Source organism: Lepus europaeus, unplaced genomic scaffold (assembly GCF_033115175.1).
Source record: "Lepus europaeus isolate LE1 unplaced genomic scaffold, mLepTim1.pri SCAFFOLD_119, whole genome shotgun sequence".
NCBI classification, from domain to species: Eukaryota; Metazoa; Chordata; class Mammalia; order Lagomorpha; family Leporidae; genus Lepus; species Lepus europaeus.
In genome coordinates this window covers 410,381-423,259 of record NW_026909031.1, presented here as the reverse complement: position 1 = coordinate 423,259, position 12,879 = coordinate 410,381, and the positions used below count along the sequence as shown (strand labels likewise).

Below are 12,879 nucleotides of genomic sequence, written 5' to 3'. Positions count from 1 at the left end.
GAGACCTAGAAGAAGCTCCTAGCTCCTGGCTTCAGCCTGGCTCAATCCTGGCCATTGAGGCCACCCACAGTGAACCAGCAGCTCTCTCTCTCTCTCTCTAGCTCTCTCTTTCTCTCTCACTCTTTCAAATAAATAAATCTTTGTTATCAGAAATTACATTCTGATAATTGATAAGATTCTGTTACTTGCAACTGATAAGTGTTATCAAGAAAGGAATTTTGAAATTATCCAGTAGAGTTATGAGTTGAAAATTACCTCTTTCTCATCCATTCATAATTACATCTCCATTAGGAAAGATAATTTAGAATTATCCAATCTTTAATGAGTTTTTTAAAAAAGATTTATGTATTTATTTGAGAGGCAAAGTTATATATAGAGAGAAGAGACTCACAGAGAGGTCTTTCATCTGCTGATTTACTTTCCAAATGGCCACAACAGCAGGAACTCAGAGGATATGAAGTGAGAAGCCAGGAACTTCTTCCTTATCTCCAATGTGGGGTGCAGAGCCCCAAGCACTTGGCACCTTCTAATGCTTTCTTAGGCCTTAAGCAGGCAGCTAGATCAGAAGTGGAGCACCCAAGACTTGGACCAGTACCCATATAGAATGCTGGTGCTACAGGCAGAGGCTTAACTTACTATGCAACAGTTCTGGCCCTTAATGAGTTATTGTTTATAAAGACCTTTATATAGTTATTAGAACTACAGTTTCAACTTTATCAAATATTACAGGTATCCTTAAAAATTACTTAGAGTGTAATACAGTCTATAATTTATACACGTCTTTTACATGATACACACAGCTACTGATTAATATCATGCAAGGGTAAAGAGTATATGTGTCACTTCATATAATTGATATTTTTGGTAGTATTTTCAACTTAATGATTAATAAACATTTCATAAACAATTTCAAAAAATGACATTGTTAATTAAGCAAGAGTGCTAAGTGCTTTCAACATAGAACATGAAATGAATTTTTGCATGTAAAAAAGATAAATGTTCAAGAAACTAATCAGTGATTACTTTCCAGTTTTCTGTCACCCCATGCATGTTAAAATAAGTAAATTTCAAAATCTTCAAAGGTTAAAAAAACTGTCAACTATATATCTGTTGATGGAAGTATAAGCTTATGTACTTTCTTGACAAAAATTTAGAAATATTAACCAAGCATTTAAAAAGTTTTCCTCAAATTTAGCCATAAAATTCCATATTGAAGTATTTATTCAAAGTAAAGCACTTGACATATAAAGAAATGTTTATATAGAAGATGTTTGTTGCAGCACGACTTATAATACAACAAAACATAAACTCAAAATACAATGTTCAAAACAAATCATGAAACTTCTATATGGTGTGCTTCTATGTAACTAAGATTACAATCTGAAGAAGATGTATTTAATTATTACAAGCATTCACACTTAAGAACTTGTACATTATTTGCAATTCTTGTGAATTTTACACTTCCTAAGAGTAGGAAGTTTCTACCCTGTAAAATCCCAGAATATCTCAGATGGTCAAAGATGAAAAATCCTCCACAAAATGCCAGCTCATTGAGTCCAACAACACATGAGAAAGATCATTCACCCAGACCAAGTAGGATTTATCCCTGGTATACAAACCAATCAATGTGATACATCACATTACCAAATTGAAGAAAAACATATTATTATCTCAACAGATTTAGAAAAAGCATACAATAAAATATAGCATCCTTTCATGATGAAAATCTTAAGCAAATTGAGTATAGAAGCAACACTCATCAACACAATCAAGACAAACTATGACAAACCCACAGTGAGCACCTTATTGAATGAGTAGAAACTGGAGGCATTCCCCCTAAGATCTGGAACCAGACAGGAATGCCCAACTCTCACCACTGTTATTCCATATAATCATGGAAGTTTTAGCCAGAGCCATGAAGCAAGAAAATAAAACCAAAGGGATACAAATTGGGAAGGAAGAAGTCAAACTATTCCAATTTGCAGATGACATGATTTCATATATAGGGGATGCAAAAGACTCCACTAAGAGACTACCAAAACTCATAAAAGAGTTTGGTAAAGTGGAAGAATATCAAATTAACACACAAAAATCAAATCAATAGCTGATCTATACATAGACAATGCCATAACAGCTACAAAAATTCATACCTTCAAATAAATTTAACCAAGGATGTCAAAGATTTCTATGATGAAAATTACAAAACATTAAAAAGTGAAATAGAAGAAGACATAAAAAATAGAAAAATCTTCGATGTTCATGGTTTGGAAGAATCAAAATCATGAAAATGTCTGTACTACCAAAAGCAATTTACAGATTCAATTCATTCCTAATCAAAATACCCATCAGATTTTTCTCAAATTTAGAAAGAATGATGCTAAAATACATAAGGAAACACTAGAGACCCTGAATAGCTAAAGCAATGTTAAACAATAAAAAAAGCTGGAGGCATCACAATACAAGACCTCAAGATATACTATAGGGCATATATAATATAAACACATTGGTGCTGGCACAAAAACAGATGTATAGACCAATGGCATAGAATATAAACTCCAGAAATCAATCCATGCATCTACAATGAACTTACTTTTGCCAAAGAAGATAAAATCAATCCCTGGAGAAAGGACAGTCTCTTCAACAAATGGTGTTGGGGAAACTGGATCTCCTCATGCAGAAATATGAAATAAGACCCCTACTGTACACTTTACACAAAATTCCACACAAAATGGATCAGAAGCTAAATCTGTGTCTCAATACCATCAAATTAATAAATAACATTGAGGAAACCCCATTGTATATTGGCATAGACAAAGATTTCTTAGAAAAGACCCCAGAAAAGCACAGGCAATCAAAGCCAAAATTGACAACTGGGATTGCATCAAACAGGGAAGCTTCTGTACTTAAAAAGTAACACTCAGCAAAGTCAAGAAGCTCCAAGAGAATGAGAGAAATATTTGCAAACTATGCAACTGATAAAAGATTAATATCCACAGTTTATAAAGAGCTCAAGAAACTCAATCACAACACAACAAACAATCCAGCTAAGAAATGGGCAAAGGACTTTCACAGGCATTTTTCAAGAGTGGGAATTCAAATGGGCAACAGGCACTTGAAAAAATGCTTAACATTCTTCATTTTGATTTATTTAAGGAACATAAATTTCATGGATTCCATATATACATATTTAGGAACATAGTGATTCTACCTACCCTCCATCCTGCCCATACTCCCACTTGTCTTCCTCTTCCCCATCCTCTTTCCATTCTTATTTTTCACAAATATCTATTTTCAGTTAACTTAAACACACAAGATTAACCTTATACTAGTTAAAGAGTTCAACAAATAGTATGAAGGAATAAAAACTAGTATGAAGGACAGTACTGACCCAGTAGAGTCAGGCATTCTTGGCTACAATTTATTGGGTTAAAAAAGTTTTAAAAAATCAGTGAAATGCAAATCGAAACCACAATGAGTTTCAACTCACTCCAGTTAGAATGGCTCTCATACAGAAATCAACAACAATAAATAAATAAATAAAAATAATAATAAATGCTCCCAAGCATGTGGGGGTAAAGGTACCCTAATCCACTGTTGGTGGGAATGTAAACTGGTGCACCTGCTGTAGAAGATAGCATGGAGATACTTCAGAAATCTCAATATAGACCTACCATATGATCCAGCCATCCCACTCCTGGGAATTTACCCAAATGTAAAGAAATTGGCAAATGAAAGAATAACCTGTACACCATGTTTATTATAGCTCATATGAAATGAACCAAGATGTCCATCAACTGAAGACTGGGTTAAGAAATTATGGTATATATACACTATGGAATAATATATGGTGGTAAAAATGAAATAATTTCTTTTGTCATAAAATGGATGTAACTAGAAATGATTACTTAAGAGTAAAAAGCCTGTCCCAAAAAAGACAAATACCTGTGTTCTTTCTGATCTGTCATAACTAATAGAGTATGTAAAAGATAATCTATTGGGATGAAATTGACATGTTGAGATGTGATGATTTTGAACAGTTCTTGTCTTCTTGAGTATTGAGGAGCAGTGTTTTTGGGTTTTTTTGTTTGTTTGTTCATACTATTTGTTGAACTCTTCACTTAGTGTATGGTTAATCTTGTGTGTATAAAGTTAACTGAAAATAGAAATTTGTTAAAAATAAGAATAAAAAGAGGAGAGAAAGGAGGAAAAATGGTGGGATTATGGGTGGAATGTAAGGTAGGAAGAATAACTACGTTCCTAAATTTGTATACATGATGCATGATGTTTGTATTCCTTAAATAATTCAAAATGAAAAAAGTTAAAGTCTTAAAAAATAGATGTTCCATTTCTGAGCCAATTCTGAATGAACCATCTTTTACCATAAAATATACATGAATTATCTAAAGATAATTTAAAGCACCAAGCATTCTTATACCTAGATATGTGCATAAAATTAAATTCACTATGCGCTCTGCTAGATCACTTCTAGTAGTATAGATGGACTAAAAGCTTCTATGTTAAAATAAAAGAAAATCCCCTTGACTGCCACATTTTTTTTTGTCAAGTATCTTAACCTTACTGCAGTATTGATATAGTTGAGTATTCTCTTGTTTGGCTTGTAGACTACACTATTCTTTCCTATTTTCAGTAAAATTAGTCACCATTAACATTGCTTCACTGGAAACTAAAGAATTCATAGATTTTACTTTTTAAGACGATCGAGATCACTCAAATTGTTGTCATAAATCACTTGCAGTAGACTTCTAGTGAGTGAAAAGCCATTCTCTATCACTGGTTTAATCCCATACTCCATGGGAGTCACTTTTTCATTTTCATTTTTTATTTCCTTTATATGCAAGGCAGGGCAGCTATTTAAAAAAGATCATTAACATGACAATGTTTTTTATTCTACTGGGAAAGATTAAAGAAGCACAATTTTGACAAAATTCTTATTCTTCCCCAACTTAATTCATTTACTAATTCAAAACAAGAGAGGAAGTGATAACCACATGTACAGAAAGGTGTACAGGAAATTTAAAAACATACATGAAAATTGGGTGAAAAGTAGTTTTGATACAAAAACTTTGAAATCCAGGCTGAATAATTTTTGTAACATGCATTTTATACACTTACTGAACACACCTTGTTATATCTTCTTTGGAAAACAGGTAAAAACACAATTATGATATAAGGTAATATGGAAGGGTTGATTGGGGGGGGTGTTTCACCTATTCGTTGATAAGCAGGGTGCCGGCACTGTGGCATAGTGGGAACAGCACTGCCTGCAGTGTTGGCATCCCATATGGGTGCCAATTTGAGTCCCTGCTGCTCCACTTCTGATCCAGCTCTCTGCTGTGCTCTGAGAAGGAAGTGGAAGATGGCCCAAGTCTTTGTGCCTGTGTACCTACTTGGAAACCCAAAAGAAGTTCCTGGCTCCTGGTTTCAAAACAGTGCAGCTCTAGCCATTGTGGCCATTTGAGGAGTGAACCAGCAGATGGAAGACCTCTCTCTGTCTCCCTGTCTCTGTCACTCTGTAACTCTGCCCTTTAATAATAAATATCTATATATGTACATATATATGTATGTGTGTATATATATGCATATATATATATATATGAGTGTGTGTGTGTATATATGTATATATAAACATATAGGGTAAGACATTCTTGTCCCATATCAAAGTGCTTGGATTTGAATCCTGGATTCACTATCAATTCCAGCTTCATAATATACTGGGAAACACCAGAAGATTGGTCCAAGTAGTTTAATCCCTGCCACTTGTATGCAAGACATGGTTTGGGTTGCTGACTATGGGCTAAAGCCTGGCTCAGTTCTGGCCATTGAGGGAATTTATGGGGTGTACTAGAAGAGGGGAGTTATCTCTGGCTGCTTCAGATTCTTTTTTAAAAGATTTATTTATTTATTATTTGAAAGGCAGAGTTACAGAGAGGCAGAGAGAGAGAGCAGTCTTCCATCCACTGATTCATTCCCCAAATGGCTGCAATGGTGAGAGCTAGGCTGATCTGAACCCAGGAGCCAGAAGATGATTCCAGGTCTCTCACACAAGTGCAGGGACCCAAGGATTTGGGCCATCTTCTGCCTTCCCATGCCATAGCAGAGAGCTGGATCAGAAGTGGAGCAGCCGAGATTCAAATCAGCACCCATATATGATGCCGGCACCTCAGGCAATGGCTTCAGCAGCTACACCAGAGTGCCAGCCCCTGTTTCAGACTCTTAAATAAAAAAGTGTTGATATTGGAAACTGATATCTGAGCACAGGAAAGCTTTACAAAGGAGGTAAAAAAAAAAGGAAAAAGAACTCATGAGGGAAAAATGTGGATGAAAACCATTTTATTTACAGAATTTGCAAAGAGTAGGCATATGATATTTGATATATTTCTTTGGAATTTGCAAGAAAAATATAAAATACCTAAATCTATCATTGAGAGATGAGGCCTGCACTAATTTTGAATGCTACACTAAAATATAGAGGTCCACAGTCTGTAAGCATAATATTCAGGTTTGGAAGTAGCAGTTATAATTGTGCTATATTTTTGGCTTCATTGTTAAATATAATAATGCCAACCTTAGATGAAAATTTAAAATTTAATTTTTGAATTTACTTTGACAGGCAGAGAGGCCGATGGAGGAGGAGGAGGGAGGGAGGAAGGAGCAGAGGAAGGGAGAGGGATCTCTTATCCTCTGGGCCAGGGTGAAGTCAGGAGTCTGGAAATCAATCATTGTTTCCTGCGTAGGTGCATGGACCCAAGTACTGGAGCCATCATCTGTTGATTTCCAGGACATTATATTATATTTTATTATGTAAAGTATAATAAAACATATATGTATATATAATAAAACATATATACATACACGCATAAATGTAGACTACTAGAGTTGAAAGATTACAAATGTATATAATTGCCAACTAAAATAAATAGAATGAACCCAGATAAAATCAATTTTTAAGTGAGTATTATTCTAATGTCTAAAAAAACTCCAAGGATAAGCTGCATTCACTCAATTAATAAAAAATTATTGAGTAGCTGCTCATTGCATGCATGTTAGGGCCTCTTCTATGTACAAAAGATGTGGCAGTGAAAAGACAAAATCCAACATAAAAGAGTAAAGCAAAAACATTAGCAATGAACAAGCTATGTAAAAACAAAATACAGTATGTTAGAGGAAGAGAACAAAAGCAGAGAAACGATGTTTTCCATGTTTAAGGGAGGTGTGGACATATTAGAAGGCCAAAGATCTTGCTTAGGAAGAAAAAAATTGAAGGAAGGAAAGGAATCAGCCAGGTGGACATCTAAGGAAGAATCTTCAAACACAGAAGGAGCCCAGGTATGTTTAAGGAGTAGTGAAAATTTCTGTAGCATAAGTAGAATGAAGGAGATAGAAAATCACAACCTGAAATCACAGCGATAAGGAGGAGTGAGGTCACAACATGTATTGCCTTGTAGGCATTAGAAAGAAGTTTAGTATGTGAAGTCAAATGAAATCACCAGGTTTTAAGTAGAAAAAAATGACCTTTAAGAGGTCCCCTGTGTTAAGATTTAATGAAAAGAGGATTTATGAAAAAATAAACAAGAAAATCACTGAGGAATCTACAAACTAATATAGACAGCAGCTGATACTGACTTGGATATGATGTATCTAGCTTCTGGACATATTGTGAAGGTATACTTGACAACATGTGCTGTCACATAAAGGCTGAGGTATAAGAATGCTCCAAGGCTGTTGGTAGAACAGATGAAAGAGTTGCCATTCACTGAAGTAGGAAAAACTATATGAGGGGCTGGTATGAACAAGAACATCATTAGCACAGCACTAGGCCACCTAAACTTTAAATACTGAATAAATGCCCAAAGAGAAGTGTTGAGTAGGCAGGTTATTATCTAAAATATGGAATTAAAGAGAGAGATCTAAGTTGCAGTTAAAAATTCAGAATTCATTTGCATATACAAGATAGTGAAACCATGAGAGAAAAGATCAAAGACAGCCTTGGGAAATATCCATGTTTTAAAAGTAGAAGATGAGAGAAGGGAAACAACACAGGGTGGAGTAGAAAAGAAACAGAAAGAGACTGGTTGAGAATTATACCCTGAAAGCCAAGTCAAGAAATGATCTTGAAGGAAAAGTGTTCTACAGACATAATAAAATATTACAAAATCTAAGCTGAGACTTAATGCCCAAATATGTTTAACTTGTCCTAAAATAGTCTGTCCACAAATATAACACCATAAGTAATTGTTATTTTCCTATTGTTTCAAGCTATATTGACAAAATGTATTATTTGAAAAGAATTTTTTAAAGATGTTTTACCCTAAAAGGATCAAATATTTTGAATGGTTAATTAAAATGAGAGCCTGTGACAGCACTTTGCCACAGAGGGTTAAGTCACCATATGAAGTGCCACCATCCCATATGGGCCAGTTCGAGTCCTGATTTCTCTGCTTCCAATTCAGCTCCCTGCTAAGGTGCCTGGGAAATCAGTGGAGGACTGTCCAAGTTTTTGGGCTCATGCAACCATATGAGAGACCTGAAACAAATGCCTGGCTTCAGGCTGGCCCAGGTCCAGCCATTGCTGCCATTTGGGGAGCAAACCAGTGGATGCAAGATCTCTCTGTATCTCTTTCTCTGTCGCTCTAACTAGAAAGAGAGAGAGAGAGAGAGAGAGAGAACGAAAGAGAGAGAGAGAGAGAAGAAAGGAAAGAAGGAAGGACAGACAGAAGGAAGGAAGGAGGGAGGGAGGGAAAGATGGAAGGAAGGGGGGAAGGGGAAAGAGGGGAAGGAGTATTTAATGAAAAGAAAAGGAGGCCTTGGAAAGTACTACAACACTGATTAAAAATCAGTGGCAATCCAGAGAAAACCTGTTTTGGAGGGGTTGTGGGAATGTAAACAACTGGAGTGAGTCCAAGAGTGAAGAGAAAGTCAATTTGAGTCAGTGAATAGAGACAGTTCTCCCAAGGAGATCATTGCTAAGGCCATGATCATTGAAGATCCATTTTTCTCCATGTTTAACTGAATTTTTCAATCCTCGCATAATAATTTTAGGGAGTATTTGTGATTCTCTAAAGTTGTTGGAACTAAAAATGTTCTGATCAAATCAGTAAATAATTCATAAACTTAAGGAAGTGAATTCCTTGAAAAGTTCCTCATTAGGTATTATATAACTGAATATTATTATTCTGCTGATAATATTGAAAATCTAAAATTTTCAAGGGCGATTTTTGGGTTGCTTAAAAGCCAGGAGGCAGGAGATTCTTCCATGTCTCCCATGTGGGTGCAGGGTCCCACACATCTGGGCCATCTTTGGCTGCTTTACCAGGCAAGTTAGTACAGAGCAGGATCAGAAGAGCAGCCAGGATGTGAACTGGCACCCATACGGGATGACAACACTGCAGGTGGAAGTTTAATCTTGTATGCCACTGCACCAGCTCCACAACTAGAGTTTTTGTAAGCTTTATTTGATGTCACTCCTGAAAAATACAGTATGATACATTCTGAAACATTCTTTAGCCTGTAGTCCTTCTTCTAAAGGAAGATTTATTGCATTAGCAGTACCAATGTTTTGGCATAGGTTCAGTAAAACCGTGCCCAAGAATAAATCCAGCTGAATCTTTCCTAGTACTGTTCATAAAGTTTTATTGATATGAAGCCACACAAATTACCTTATAGTCTATGGAGGATTTCGCACCACAACTATAGAGACCTTCTGATCCAAAAAGCCTAAAATATTCATTATCTGGTTCTTTACAGAAAGTTTTCAACTCCTGCTTTAGCAGATCAAACATCATTTGATGCATTTGAAAAGGTTTACCTAACAAACTGAAATGCTTATAAGGAATATGGACCACAATATGCAAATACTCAATAATGCTCAAATTATTTTATAGATTCTATATTTTAATATTTAGGCTCAAATTGGGATCTAAACTCAAAAATAAAATAGGTATTGGTTATAAGAAGTACAAGTGTCCCATGGACTCCCCTTTTGCAACTCAGCAGATATGGTATTTTAATAAAATGTGCTTAAGATGCATCATCAAACTAGTCATATTAAATATGCTCTAGTTGTGAAAAAGCAGTGTACTATAGATAAAACCTCATTTTTAAAAATGGTTGCATACTACGTTCTTTTATTGGTATGACAATTTATTTCTATTTTGATTGGTATTTAGACTGATTCTAAATTTTTGATAAACAATGTTATTGTAAATGTCATATTCATATGTACATAGGCAACATGTTTTATTAACCTATTTTCATTTTATTTGGAAGGCAGAGAAGCAGATCTAGATAGACTAACATATTAAGAAAGATTTTCCATCTGCTGTTTCATTCACAAATACCCAGGACAGCCAGGACTGGGCAAGGATCCCCAAGGGTCTGAATTTCCACCCAAGTCTCTCACGTGGGTGTGGACACCCAAGTACTGGAGCCACCATCTACTGCCTCCCATGAGATACACTCTTAGGAAGGTAGATAGGGGCTGGCGCCACGGCTCAATGGGCTAATCCTCCATCTGCGGTGCCGGCACACTGGGTTCTAGTCCCAGTTGGGGCACCGGATTCTGTCCTGGTTGTCCCTCTTCCAGGCCAGCTCTCTGCTATGGCCCGGGAGTGCAGTGGAGGATGGCCCAAGTGCTGGGGCCCTGCACCCGCATGGGAGACCAGGAGAAGCACCTGGCTCCTGCCTTCGGATCAGCATGGTGTGCCGGCCGGAGCGGCCATTGGAGGGTGAACCAATGGCAAAGGAAGACCTTTCCCTCTGTCTCTCTCTCTCTCACTGTCTACTCTGCCTGTCAAAAAAAATAAATAAAAATAAAAATAAAAAAAAATAAAGGAAGGTAGATAGGAAGCAGAGAAGTATGGACTCAGACCACACACTCTCATATAGGAAGAGTGCATGTCACTGGCCCTGCAACATATTTGTGTAAATATCTTTATCATATGTGTTTTACATCCTTAATACTAATTGTCCTATTACATCTTACATAATAGATGATGACAATACATCATAAATGTCATTAACTTATGGGTGTAGTAGTGTACAATAGACCATACTATGCTATCTTGTCAGGTCTAATCCCAGAGTGAAGTTGCTAAAAGGGCAAAGAATGGTTTATTTCAAATTTTGACATGTGCTCTTAAGTTACCCTTCAGAGTCTTATAATTGTATTTACCAACAGTAGATAATAACTTTTCCGTCACATTTGCCAACCATTAACTTTTAAACAAATACTTAGCAGTATGGTTTGCAAATATTATTTGTCTCTTGATATATTTCTAATTCCAAAGCATGGAATAAAATCCTTAGTAAAAATATGTTAATCATAGATAATAACCCAATTAGAAGTGGCTTTATAGCACAATAAAAATCACATCACCTAATGTTAAATATTGCTATAGACTTACGAATAATATTCTTCATTCTTCTTAGTGGCAGATTGCTGGTTATCAAGGTCCCCACTCTTTCTCTGCTGATTCAATCCACAACCATCACTTTCATCAGGAGGAGCAGCACTTTCATGCAAGTTTAACACTTCCATTTCCTTACGTTGGCAACGCTGCCCTTTTTCTTCAAACTTTAATGAAAGTTTCATATTAAAATCACTGTTAGTACATAAATATAAACATTTTAGTTCATTTATTATTCATTTTATGTAGCACATTTATTGCTACATAAATGTTTTACATATACTGCTTTCTACTACAGTGACAGAAAAAAATTCTGAACATCCTGCTACTGGCTGGAAAAAGTTTGTCAATAATACTTTGGATACGACACATGTTACAATTCTGCAATAAAACAACAATGGAAACTGGAGAAAGAGAAACAATTCACCTCTGATAATTAGCTCTTACAATACACCACAGGCAATAGAGAGTGTGCTAGAATTCTACACTTGCTTCTTAGAAAATCTAAAAGGGTTTCAAGTCTTCTACAGATACAGATTTTGAACACCACTGAACTCTTTCCAAAAAAAGACAGTTATTTTAAGTTATCTTTTCCTCCACTGTAGAAAATCTTGAAGATCTTTTCTTCCTCCCCCCACCAAAATCTCATTTTCACCTGAAATAATCACGTTCAGGTTTTCTCAGAAGGTAAAGTATACCTTCTCACAAGGTTTCAAATTTCAGGATTCCAATAATGCGTTTAGGCTAAGCACTCCCCTTTGTGTGCCTATTATTTTGCAGTTCTGTTATCTGCACCCCTTGTGGGTCCTTTGGAGGCTCCCAAGCCCTGGCTAACCATGAATCCCTCAGTCCCTCAAAGTGGATCACTGACCACAAAGATGCCTGACCATCTCCAAGCCCTATCCTCCGTCCAAAAGGAAAAGACAGGGCTTTGTGAGGCCGAAAGGAAACTAAGGAAAACAAGACAAGTGTAGCTCATGCTCAAAGTGAAAAGTGCTTGGAAAGATCAGTATTTTTTTTTCTGCGAGGCATCCTGCCAAACTTTCTCTCTCTCTCTCTCTCTCTCTCTCTCTCTCTCTCTCTCTCTCTCTCTCTTTTAAGAGAGAAGAGTTATTATTATTTTTTGGTTTGATTTTTTTTCTGTTTCTTGGCAAGTGTGGGTATCTACCACCCCCGTCGGCCCTGGAATCGGGGCCGGGCCGTTTTGTGTTTTTCCCATCCGTCCACGTCCCTGACCGCCGCTGCCCCCGCCTCACCCCGTCAAAAGCCCAGCTCCAGGCGGCTCCCGACGACACAGCCCACTCTCGCCCTCTCGCCCCGCTAGCTCAGGATCCCCCACCCCAGCCTCCGCTAGAGCCGGAAATCTCCATTTCGCCGCCCCCCACCCCCAAGGACCGCCGCCGCCCGGCTCGCCCCCCACTCCGAGCGCCGCCGGGGCTCGGCCGCCTGCCCT

General features: G+C 36.9%; 1 protein-coding gene across 4 annotated transcripts in view; it reads right to left on the bottom strand.

Annotated features, from left to right (window-relative positions):
* Positions 1-11,581, bottom strand: part of LOC133754506 (ankyrin repeat domain-containing protein 26-like) — a 71,234-nt gene extending 59,653 nt beyond the window's left edge. For all 4 annotated transcript variants that reach the window (XM_062184969.1, XM_062184970.1, XM_062184972.1 and 1 more), the window contains exon 1: positions 11,424-11,581. In XM_062184969.1, coding sequence (XP_062040953.1) covers positions 11,424-11,557 — 134 coding nt within the window. In that variant the 5' untranslated portion in view covers positions 11,558-11,581. The remainder of the gene's footprint in view (positions 1-11,423) is intronic.
* Positions 11,582-12,879: the final 1,298 nt, after the last annotated feature.